Genomic DNA, 12,249 nt, shown 5'->3' with positions numbered 1-12,249 from the left:
ACATGGTCGCATCTCTAGTATAAGACATTTACAGTAAAAAAAAAAACTAAACTAAGCTAAACGTGGATTCACATACACACACAAATAAAAACACATTATTATGGTTAAAACATATTTTGCAGAACTACATTTCCCAGAATCAGAGTTCACCTCTAATGATATCACTTCCGGAAGCTGCATTCGCTTCCTGTTTGGGTGTGAATGGGGACATGACACAGTCGTTCAGAGCTGTAAAATTGAAAATAATAATTCCGCAGGTATCTTTTCAGGTGCGTGATCTCTATAATACGATTCTACTTTAGGCGGCTGAGCGACATCGTTGGCTGCGATGGAAGCCGTGCCGCGAATGCCGATGATCTGGCTGGATCTGAAGGAGGCAGGGGAGTTTGAGTTCAGCTCGACTGTCAAACAGGTGAGGGACCAGACAGGCCTGATCGAGCCACACGCTACTGACATTGTTACAATACACACTGGAATTAACACGGTGTTATTTTTTTTAGGTGATCTAACCCAAAACTCATGTTTGAGCCCAGGGCCTTGTTTTTCAGCTATTGTGTGAGCTATTCTGTGTTTTCTTAAAGGAACAGTTCAACCAAAAATATATTTTATTTACCTACCAAGGTGTCATTTTAAATCCTTTTTGATTTCTTTTGCGGAATACAAAAGGAGATGGTTTAAAGCATCTTCATATTGTGTTTTTATTTAACTTTCATTTTCATTTTAACTTTTTATTTTTAAGTTGTAATGAATATGGGGATGGGGTACAGTAGTATAAAACATAAGAATGATTTTCTGTGCTATATTCCAAATCCTCTTTGGACATATAGCGTTAAATGAGAACCATATAGAGACATCAAAACAGTTACTCAAAACAGTAATATTCTTACTATCACGTGACAGTTGTGTGGTCACCATTTAATCAGATGTATTGAAAAGAACATACTTTCTGTTACAGGTGACTCATTTTGAGTTACACTGATGAAGTCATATAGATTTTATAAGGCATGAGGGTGAGTACCGGTAAATGAAATTATGATTGTTTCATCTGCAATTTATTGCAGTGTCCCTTCCTGAGGATACATACTGTTTGGCAGTGAATTAAATGTTTATATTATTGTGCTTTGTCATCCTTCGCTTCCTCACAGTAGTCAGGAATTTTTATCAGCTTGTGTGATAGTAGTTATCAGATCCATTCCTTTCAAACTAGGCCAAAGGGAGAATAGCAGGTTCAGATTGTTTAAGGCTGTTGTTTATGTTTATGCATGGTAATTATGACAGTGTTGCATGCAAACAAATTGACAGAACTATTATAATTTAGTGAACCAAGTTCGAGAGGAACTGCTTTTCCAGATTTTTCCAGACTAAATATTTAGTCTCTTTAATGTCAAAGGTTGAGCTTTGTTTGTTTGTTTCTGTCTCTCTGACGTTTTTCTGTCTTTTTTTATTTTGTTTAAATTAATTTAATTTTGTTTGTATTAAATTGTCTTGTTACAGGACAATAAATAAATTACATAAAAATAAAATAAATACACCAAATATACCAGAAATTAAGAAATTCTTAACTTTTATTTCGGAAATTTGAAGAATAATTCATCATTCTTTAATATTTAGTTTTTAATTGTTAATATTTGTATTCTAAATTGTTATTGTCCTATTAAAGCTGCAGTAGGGAACTTTTGTAAAAATATATTTTTTACATATTTGTTAAACCTGTCATTATTTTCTGACAGTAGAATATGAGACAGATAATCTGTGAAAAAATCAAGCTCTTCTGTCTCCTCCCAGTGGTCCTATTGCCATTTGCAGAAAGTCATCCACTCCCGGTAAAAAACAACCAATCAGAGCTGCGGTCCGTAACTTTGTTTGTGTTCAAAATGTAGAAAAATGAACATAATAAGCGAGTACACAATGAATCCATTTTCCAAACCGTGTTTTTAGCTTGTCCTGAATCACTAGGGTGCACCTATAATAAGTGTTTATATTCGGACTATTTTAGATTGCTTCGGGGGTACCGCGGCGGAGTAACCCAGTACCTTTGTGATTCTTCATAGACATAAACAGAGAGACGTAGCTCCGGCTACGATGTTCTTCTGCAAGACGCAAGCAGTTCTGTTTATTAACCGCTAGAGCGTCAAAAGTTCCCTACTGCAGCTTTAAGTGGCCATAAAGATCAGAACACTCCCCTGCCTTGTTTCCTTTGTGTATAAATCTTTATCTGCTTTTGCCTTTTTCTCAGTTCATACTGAAGAACTACGGTGAAGATCCTGACAATTATAATGAGCAGCTGAAGAAACTGGAGCAATTGAGACAGGTTAGTCGTACAGTGCATTCAAGGTATAATTTTCTAATATATATTTCTAACCTTTATATAATGTGTTTCTTCTGGAAAGGCAGGTTGATATTCTGCCTCTATCCGTTAAAATAAACCTACCACAAAAATTACAGACCCCTCATTTCTTTGTAGTGGGCAAATCAGCAGGGGATCAAATCAATATTCTCCCCACTTCACTGAAAACCACACTTTACATCTCTATCACCATGCTCTACCAGTTAAGCAAGTGGTAGATGGGAAGTCTATGGTTATAGATTTTGTATATTCTTTTGCATTATCTTGCCTTTCTAGAGTGCTGTGAATGTCACACGAGACTTTGAAGGCTGCAGCACCTTAAGGAAGTACTTTGGGCAACTGCACTATCTTCAGAGTCGTGTGCCTTTGGGATTGGGGCAGGAAGCTGCTGTCCCGATCTCCTGGTGAGGGCACTAACCCAGCCATCATGTTTCCTTCTCGTATACTGCCTGTTGTTGACAATTAGTCTTCTACTAACACTTTTCTTCCTTAATATATAGGACAGAGATATTTTCTGAGAAGACAGTGACCCATGAGGACATCTGCTATGAGCAGGCATGCATCCTTTATAATTTGGGTGAGTTAGTACTAGAATGATGTGTATTATTCCTCTAGTAAATGCCTGCATTGTCTGTGATTAAAATAGCTACTGTGGTGTTCAGAGGAGGGTATTGTTCAAATCCTGGCTTGTTTCCTGATTCAAGTCATGTTTCCCATGTTGTAGGAGCACTCCATTCAATGTTGGGAGCCATGGACAACAGGGTGTCCGAAGAGGTGAGCTGAATTAGAGAAGCATACGTACACCATTTAAAAAAATAATGCAATCTAATGCAATGTGCACATCATGTCGGAATTGCGGATTCAGCTACTCGTATATCATCAGATTGAGAAATAATTATTTCCATTTTAAACACTTCTTCACAAATAATAAATGAAGCATGTGCATTGATGAATCATTCACAATAAGACCAAAGCGAAGCAATAGAAAAAACATGTGAATTTCCATTTCATGCTAAGACATTTAAAGACATTATCAATAGTAAAATTCTAAAAATTTTACAGAACAGAATTTTGTAGGTGTACAGTGCTATTTCGCCACCATTTTACATGACACCAGATTGAGAAAATGCTTTGTGAGTTCTGTGTGAAATATGCATGGGTCAGTCAGCGAACAGACTGTGAGAAGTCTGTGGGTGTGCCACGTGACGCAGTGACTAAGAGGGAAAAGTGAGATTTCATAAAATTCTAAATATCTGAGTTTAACTTGTATTTAAATGTTATTTTTACCTTTTAATTTTTTCACAACACTATTAGGGAATGAAAGTGTCTTGCACACACTTCCAGTGCTCTGCTGGAGCGTTCACCTACCTGAGAGATCACTTCAGCCACAACTTCAGTGTGGACATGAGTCACCAGATCCTCAATCTCAATATCAACCTCATGCTGGTATGATCCCGTTAGTTTAACTCATCTGCTGCTATAACGGTGCTTGTTTACATCTTTTGTTTTGCCATGCTGTAGATTAGGGCTAAAGTTCTAATTACTGTTTTCAGGGTCAGGCTCAAGAGTGCCTGTTGGAAAAATCTATGTTGGACAACAGAAAGAGCTTTCTCGTTGCTCGAATAAGTGCCCAGGTACTTGCTTATTTTTCTACCATTTACAAATAAATTTCATCTCAAGACCATGGTTCGTTGATCAATTTGAGCATGCTCATGGCTATCCCATTTGCTGGCAGTATGACTGTAAGATAAGTTTAGATATTAAATCTTTTTGTCTTCAGGTGGTGGACTATTATAAAGAGGCATGCAGAGCTCTGGAGAACTCAGAAACCGCTTCAATGTTAGGAAAGATACAGAAAGACTGGAAGAAATTAGTGCAAATGAAGATTTATTACTTTGCTGCAATTGCTCATGTGAGTCTTCTGTCCAAACTGAGGTTTAATTAACTACAGAGCAGGCGGATCGAATGTAATTTTTATTCTTTTAATGTTTCTAAGCAAGTCAAACAAATCCTTGTTCTCTCAACAGTTGCACATGGGAAAACAGGCTGAAGAGCAGCAGAAGTATGGAGAGAGGGTACAGCATGCCTGTTTTTCTGTCTTCAATTTCAGTTAGTGGCCATCTGTTCTCTTTTGGCATGGAGAACAAGTTTCAACCTCATCTTAGCCTCTTGCCCTTTAAAAAGGACCTTTTTTTATAGAAAGAACAGTGTGGCTAACACTTCTCATAGTTTGTTTCCACCAACTAAACCACTGAGAGGAAGAGGATGATTTTGGAATAAGTTTGAAATGAACCCAGAAAGAACCAGCTGTTTTGTAAACCTTTTTAATCTAGTCTAATACTTTATTTATTTTTCAACAGGTTGCTTACCTTCAGAGCTCACTAGACAAACTCAGTGAGGCAATCAAGATGGCTAAGGGTCAGCCAGACAGTGTACAGGAAGCCCTTAGATTTACCATGGATGTCATTGGGGGAAAGTGAGCAGATATGATGGTTATGCTTAACTTACCAAAACAGCATAATTCATTTTGTATTAAAAAAAAAATCGCAGGAAACTCATTTGTCACTTCTCATGTCACTTTTCATTTTAGATTTAATTCTGCCAAAAAAGACAATGACTTCATTTACCATGAATCTGTGCCACCTCTGGAGACACTGACCTCAGTGAAAGGTATTTTGGCCAACATTATGTTGTAGTGCTGTGTAACTGCATGGGGATGTCATTCATTCATTATATGGCATGACTAGAATAAGTGCATGTTTCTATTAGCCTAAGATTAGCTGGGGATAAAAACAAACAAACAAAAAACAAGAGTTGAAAGTTTGAAACCGGTCTAGAAGTAGATACTTTCCTGCCTCCATCACAGGAGCCCCACTGGTGAAAGCCTTGCCTGTAAACCCAACAGACCCCAGTGTCACTGGCCCAGACATTTTTGCCAAGCTGGTACCCATGTCTGCCCATGAGGCTTCATCTCTTTACAGGTTTGACTAATTAGTATTCTATCTATATATCCATAATAATCTAAATATACACACACACCATTCTACACTTCCTCATTCTGATAACTGTCAGTTCCCCATGCGTTATACTTGAAGGGCAATCCAATATGGTTGGATTGTTTTACTGCTAAATGTTTTACTACTAAAAACTCTTCTTTTTTTTCTTTCAAATTTACAGTGAAGAGAAGGCCAAGCTGCTAAGGACTGTCATGGAAAAAATCGACAGCAGGAATGAGACATTAGAGTGAGTATGAACAACTTAAAGAAATTTAAAACAAACACATAGTATGCATCTAAATGTCTCCTTTGTCATATTCCCACAGACAGTTCATGGACTCTCTCGGTCTGGACTCAGAGTCAGTAGACAATATGGAGATGTATAATACCCTTCCATCTGTGCTAATGGAAAAATGTGCTGCGTTGAGTGTGAGACCTGATACTGTAAAAAACCTAATTCAGTCAATGCAGGGTTAGTGGCAACACTTCTAATACCTTTTTCATGGAATTTTCATGTTACCAGTTATAAAGCTAAATACTTCAGGTTTACTTTTTGAATCAAGTTGTGCTTCTCAATTCAGTCTATTTAATTGCTCTTTAAAAATGTACAGTTAAACATTAGAAAAGTTAAAATTCTTGTATTCAATTTCTGACCCTCATCAGTCCTCTCAGGTGTGTTCACCGATGTAGAAGCCTCTCTACGGGAGATTCGAGATGTATTGGATGAGGATGAGGCAGAGGAGCGAAGTTTAGAAGAGGCTGCTGGGAAGCAGGCTGTACCAGAACGGCCCTCAGCTCTGACCGAGCTGCGGAGAGACCTGGAAAAGTATTTTGAAGCACATGAGAAAGCTAGCTTCACCAACACAGAACTGCATCGGGCCATGAATCTGCATATCAGCAATTTGAGACTCCTTGGAGGACCACTAGACACCCTTAGAGAGGCACTGCCAAGACCCCAACTTAGCGAGGGTGGGTGTTTAATGACACAATTCACAATAAGGTCATGTTATGCATGTTCATGTGAATCAAAGTTTTTGGCATTTTCAGATGAGATGGCAGGTCTCCAGACTATGAAAAGAATTTTGGGTAAAGTGCAAGAAATGCGGGACCAACGAAGCTCCCTGGAAAAGCAACTTAGAGACCTCATTCAGCAGGATGACATCACTACTTCTCTGGTTACAACTGAGCTTGCTGACATGAAGGTATTGTTTTTACATGACTGTGCCACTAAATTTTTTACGCGATTGCATTAGAAATTTGTCACTGCATTATAGATTATCTTTGCTGTCTTTTCCCCCATAGAAACTGTTTAAGGAACAGCTTAAGAAGTATGAGCAGGTGAAATTATACATTGATCAGAACCTGACAGCTCAGGAGAATATCCTGAGGGCACTGACAGAAGCCAATGTGCAGTATGCTACTGTGCGCAAGGGCCTGGCAGAAACTGAACATAAGTATGACTCAAAAGAAATAACATTGACGTGACAGTTACTTAAAGTAAACTTGAGCAAGCATAGCATCATCAGTATACTTATTTACTTTTTAGATGGAACAGCACTGTACAGATGCTTGTGGCCTCCTATGAGGCCTATGAAGATCTAATGAAGAAATCTCAGGAGGGCAAGGAATTTTATGAAGATCTGGAAACAAAAGCCTCTCGCCTGTTGGAGAAAGCCAAGACTGTCTGCAAGGCTCGAAAGGAAGAGAGACAAGCCATAATGGAAAAGTAACTACAATCACCAATCTTTTTACTCTGTTGTATAATTCTTTACACAGAAACTCAGACAGTGTCTTTCTTGTTTTTAATAGAAAGTTTAATGTGTTTCATCCAATTACTTTTAGTTCTTCTAACTTGACTGCTTAATATTTCACAGAGAACAAAAAAAAAAGGTGCCCCAAAGACCCACTGCCCCAAAGCCACCCCCGAAGAAAGGACAAAGTGTGGATCCTGCCAACTTAGATGACCCTGAACTGGCAGAGCTGAGTGCTGCTATCCTAGCTCTTGGTGGAGATCTTCCAGAAGAGCTACGCAGCCTGCCTCCAGAATTTACCATTCCACCATCTGGTCATCCTTCTGTGCTTTCCGGCGCCACTGCTAGCTCTATTTTGCGCTGGCCTGGAGCTAACTTGATGTACACACAACCCAGGTTTCCTCCAAATTTACCACCTCCTGAAGTTCTTGCTCAGATCTCCTGTTTTCCAACTCCTCCCCTTTCTCAGAGTTTCAGTCACAGTCTTCCCCAGCCTCCTCTGGCACAGCAACAGTTCCCACAGCTGCCCAACCCACGGGTCCTTCCACCACCATCTGTGCCTGGGTACTGCCCTCCATCTTCACACAACCAATCCAGCCCTTCAGTCACTCCGGTCCGACCTTCCACCACTACAGTGGATAGTGTACAGACACCTATTCCTAGCTACAGTCCTGCATCTGCCCAGGCAGTTATGCCCTGTCCTGGCCAACACCAACAAATGCCAACAGTGTCATCAGTGTATGCAGCTCCACCTCAGATGACACCCCACGTCCAGTACATGCAACAACCTGGTGCTCCAATGAGCCAACCACAGGCAATGCCAGTCCCTCATCCACAGCCTCACACTCAGCAAATGTTTGCTCAACAGGGTGGTCAAAGTCAACCACAGCCGTTTTACCCACCTGTACAAACTCAACAGCAAATGCCAAGACCTTTGCCTGGGCCACAGCCTCCACAACATATTAAGCCTCAGTTTCCACAATACATAGCCCAAGTAAGACAACCAGGACCACCACACTTTCATCAACCTCAAATCCAAGGACAGTTTGGAGCTCCGGCTACCCATGGGCAGCCCTATCAGGGTTACCCACCTGCCTCATTTGTCCCGAATTCCCAACCTCCACAAGTTAACACTGTCACCCCGGGCCAGATGGCCCATACAGGCATACCTCCACAGATGCCACCATCCTCCCAGTCGGTGCCCTCGATGTCAATGCCACACTTAGCCCACGTTAATCAACAAATTCCCCCTTCCTCCCATCAAGTGCCCTCTGTGTCAGTGCCACACTTATCACAAGTCAATCAACAGATTCCCCCTGCTTCACAGCCACAAACACCTCCCGTCAATCAATTACCCAATGCTCCTCATCCCCAGATACCTCCATCATCTCATCATTTAGGCCCTGCACCTCATATGCAGATACCTCCTGCCTCAAAACAGATGCCTCCTCCTCAGCAGCCACAAATGCTTGTGCCATCCACTCACATGTCTCCTTCCTCCCATCCACAAATGCCCTCAGTCTCCCAATCGCTATCTCATTGCCCCCAATCACAAATGATCCAACCCAGCCAACAGCCAGCATTCCCTCTGAGGGCTAATATTCCTGTTCAACCTCCGGTACCGCATGGCCCTCTCTCATCACAGATTCAAATGCACCCCATTACTCCTTCACAGCATCAAAACCACCCTCATCCTCAAATCCTTCCCCAATCCTTTCCTCCAGCACTCCCTCACAATATCTACAAACCTCAGCCAACAATTCCTCCTAGCTCTGCACCTTTGAGTTTTCCAGGAGGTGTTCCTGTTCCTGTGCAGCCTCGGTCCCAACCACCCACTTCACAGCCTTTAGCCCCGCAACAGTTGCCCCCGGGAGGCCCAATGTCTTATGCTGTTCCACAAGGTGTGAACATTCCTCCTGGACCAGTGCAGCATCCAGTACCTGTTACTCCTGCAGGGCCTCAAAGCATGATAACTCCATCCTCAGGAGCACCAGGGGCACCACAGCCTCATGTGCTACCTTCTCCTGCCCCATCACCTTCTCCCTCTCCTGGTCCTCCCTCCCTTGGTATGGTCACCCAACAACCTTCTCCTGCTCTTACCCCAGCTGGAGGAGCAACATTGCCGCATTCCTCAGTTCAGGCTCCAACACCCACTGGTCCCATGACTCCATCTGACTCCAGTTTGTTTCAGCGACAGAACTCTAGTACTGATGACTTGCTTTCCTCAAGCCCAGAGAGCCAGCATGGAGGCACCAAGGATAATGTCTTACTACCCACAAAAGCTGACCCTCAGAAGGAACATCACAGAAAAAAAGCAGAGGGTGTGAGGCTTATCCAAGGTGACCCTTACCAAGCACCTGAGAGGGTCTCGAAACTCAGTGCACAGCTAGAACGGTTTAGATCAACAGTTCAATCCTTAGAGCGCCCGACAGGGGAAGGAGGTCTGTCAAAACTTGACGCTCAATGGAAAGAACTGCAGGAGCAGCAGGAGAAGGATACTCGCCAGCTCTCTATCGCTATCGCTCGTTGCTATACCATGAAGAACCGGCATCAGGATGTTATGCCCTACGACTGCAATCGTGTTGTCTTGTGCTCCGGTAAAGATGATTACATCAATGCAAGTTTCATTGAGGACCTGTCTCCATACTGCCCCTGGCTCATTGCAACACAGGCTCCCCTCACTGGCACTGCAGCTGACTTCTGGCTCATGGTTTATGAGCAGAAAGTTTCTGTAATCGTCATGCTAGTGTCTGAGCAAGAATTGGAAAAGGTAAATCTCCTTTTCCTGAAAGTTCTAGAATCCCATTGGCTTTTGGCATTATTTAATGTGATTTATAATGATTTTTATTTTATTCTTAGCAAAAGGTGTTGCGATACTTTCCATCAGAGAGAGGCCAACAACTTGCTCAGGGGCCAATCACCCTTAGCCTGACTACTCAGAAGAGTACTCCTACACATATAGAGCGCATGATAGGACTGCAGTATCGGGACCAAAGTTTGAGACGCACTGTCGTACACCTTCAGTTTACTTCATGGCCTGAACTGTGAGGACTCATTCTTAAACAGTCAATATCTTAAAATTGATACCTATCAGAACACTAATAACTTTTGTTTGTATTTTTTCCTAAAAAGGGGCCTTCCAGAGAGTAAAAGCAACCTCATCCGTTTTATTCAAGAAGTCCATGGACATTACCTGCTTCAGCGCCCACTACACACTCCAGTCGTAGTGCACTGCAGGTACCATACTTAAACACATGAAGGACATTACAAATTACAATGAACACATAGACGAGGCTAAGCAAAATAAAAAAATAACAAGTACATTTACCATATTGTTTCTGTTTTTTATAGCTCTGGTGTTGGCCGTACTGGTGCCTTCTGTCTGCTTTATGCAGCGCTGCAAGAAGTTGAGGCTGGCAATGGTATACCTGACCTGATCCAGCTGGTGAGGAAGATGAGGCAGCAGAGGAAGAACATGCTGCAAGAAAAGGTAATGGTACTCTCCCAAAGAAGGTTGAGATTTTGCACAGTGTTAAGTTGATAGAATTTAATGGTACTTTTGTTAAAAAACCTCCACAGCTTCATCTCAAATTTTGCTATGAGGCTGTTCTCAAACATACAGAGCAGGTTCTGCAACGTCATGGCATTATTACATCCCCTTGCACCAGGACCCCAAATAACATTGCGTTAAAGGTAACAACTTCTTTCTTATTTGCTTGTCTTTTTATAAACCAAACATCAGTGTGATTATGTAATATTTTGTGACTTTCTAGACATACTCGCGACAGGAATCTCAGGACATTGTTCTGGGAGGAGACATGCCTATTAGTTCCATACAGGCCACCGTGGCCAAACTTAGCATTCGACCACCCAGTGTTGACCATGAACAAGAGCCCAACCAAGACCAGATGCCCTCTGTTTCTGAAGCGGGAAGCACAGTGGAACCAGATTTTACAGATATGTCACTTCGGCCTTCTCAAGACACGCTTTGTTATGAAGCTATGCTTGATTCCCTTAGTCCCCCACTTTCTTGCACCTCTTCTCCAGGCAAGACACAGTCACCTTCGCCTCCTAGCGGCCAAGGGAATGGGTTCACCGGGTCCACTCCTGGATCTCCCGTCTCAAATCACCACCCATCGACTGAAGCAGCGCTTTATGCTCCTTCTCCGCCCCCCTCCTCATCTTTAGATCTCCTTGCTTCTCTCACACCTGAAGCCTTCACTCTGGACAGTGCCCATCGAGGCAAGCAACGGATTAGCAAGCAAAGCTTCCTTCAGCCGCAAGAGGGCAAAGGCCTGCAGGGACCACCAGAGGGCGACGATCCGCTCAGTAGTTTGGATCCTCTATGGACACTCAAAAAAAGCTGAAACAACATAACCAAGCTCTCTTTTATCTTCTCCCCCACAGGCAGTCCTCTTATGAACTCATCACTGTGTGTCTGTTTGTCCACTTGTGTCATGAAGTCTTTTTTCAGTTGCCACTTTTCCAGCTCTGATCCTGGTTACATTCAGTAAATCCGGTTTTGTATTCTAGCATGCACTCCTAATGCCATGGTGTTTGTGATTGCCTGTCAGGTGCCTGAATGTTGGTTCCTTTGCAGTGGGCATTTGCGTCCACACCAAAAATGCAAACATTGAGAATGGAAACAGTGTGATAGAAAAACTGACATTGAAGCTACTGTTGTCATTATCAGTTTTACTGAGCGACGACATCTCACACTTTGTACACATGCTGCTTGCACTGTGGGTTGTATATTATTAGTCACTGCACCTGTCTTTGAGCTACAATGATCTGCAACGTATTGAAGCTGGTGATGAAAATACAACTTGATATGACTTGATGTACTCGTTATACTTAAAACACTCAAATTTCTGAATCACTTCAGAAATCATAGCATTTTTATGAGTTGATTCTAACTTGTCTTTCTTTGAACTATGTAAATAAATCTAAACAGATGTCAAGATGTTGGTCTCATTTGATATATAGATATTTATAGCAAATAGCAAAAATATGAAAAGAGGATAAGATTTGGGGGTTTAGCAAGGACCCATTTGCCCCTGTTGGTAGATGCTGTAACTACACAACTTTCTCTATTGAGGGCTATTCAAAAATTTTTCAAAAATTATTATTTTTTTTTTTTTAAATTCAAACAAAA

The 12,249-nt window shown here is 41.8% G+C and overlaps 1 protein-coding gene across 1 annotated transcript; it reads left to right on the top strand.

Moving 5' to 3' along the window:
• The first annotated feature begins 173 nt into the window (after positions 1 to 173).
• ptpn23a (protein tyrosine phosphatase, non-receptor type 23, a) lies at positions 174 to 12,055 on the top strand. The gene is made up of 24 exons (XM_052577684.1): positions 174 to 412; positions 2,237 to 2,311; positions 2,624 to 2,751; positions 2,848 to 2,924; positions 3,072 to 3,121; positions 3,662 to 3,793; positions 3,901 to 3,981; positions 4,128 to 4,259; positions 4,375 to 4,422; positions 4,708 to 4,823; positions 4,938 to 5,017; positions 5,214 to 5,328; positions 5,525 to 5,590; positions 5,670 to 5,815; positions 6,007 to 6,312; positions 6,391 to 6,545; positions 6,646 to 6,797; positions 6,890 to 7,069; positions 7,218 to 9,864; positions 9,954 to 10,138; positions 10,227 to 10,331; positions 10,446 to 10,584; positions 10,674 to 10,787; positions 10,868 to 12,055. The coding sequence occupies exons 1-24, from the start codon at positions 329 to 331 to the stop codon at positions 11,459 to 11,461; spliced, it is 5,907 nt and encodes a 1,968-aa protein (XP_052433644.1). The 5' UTR covers positions 174 to 328; the 3' UTR covers positions 11,462 to 12,055.
• Positions 12,056 to 12,249: the final 194 nt, after the last annotated feature.

This window comes from Carassius gibelio, chromosome B16, assembly GCF_023724105.1.
Source record: "Carassius gibelio isolate Cgi1373 ecotype wild population from Czech Republic chromosome B16, carGib1.2-hapl.c, whole genome shotgun sequence".
Classification (NCBI taxonomy): Eukaryota; Metazoa; Chordata; class Actinopteri; order Cypriniformes; family Cyprinidae; genus Carassius; species Carassius gibelio.
The sequence above is the reverse complement of the archived record's forward strand: the minus strand, read 5'-3'. Positions and strand labels throughout refer to the sequence as shown.

What these genes read in the sequence shown, in the direction of transcription:
- ptpn23a (XM_052577684.1), top strand. Translation starts at nt 329, where the DNA reads ATGGAAGCCGTGCCGCGAATGCCGATGATCTGGCTGGATCTGAAGGAG. An exon ending in TTGCTCGAATAAGTGCCCAG is followed by an intron (nt 3,982 to 4,127) that starts GTACTTGCTTAT and finishes TTTTGTCTTCAG; the next exon opens with GTGGTGGACTATTATAAAGA. An exon ending in GAGGCTTCATCTCTTTACAG is followed by an intron (nt 5,329 to 5,524) that starts GTTTGACTAATT and finishes TCAAATTTACAG; the next exon opens with TGAAGAGAAGGCCAAGCTGC.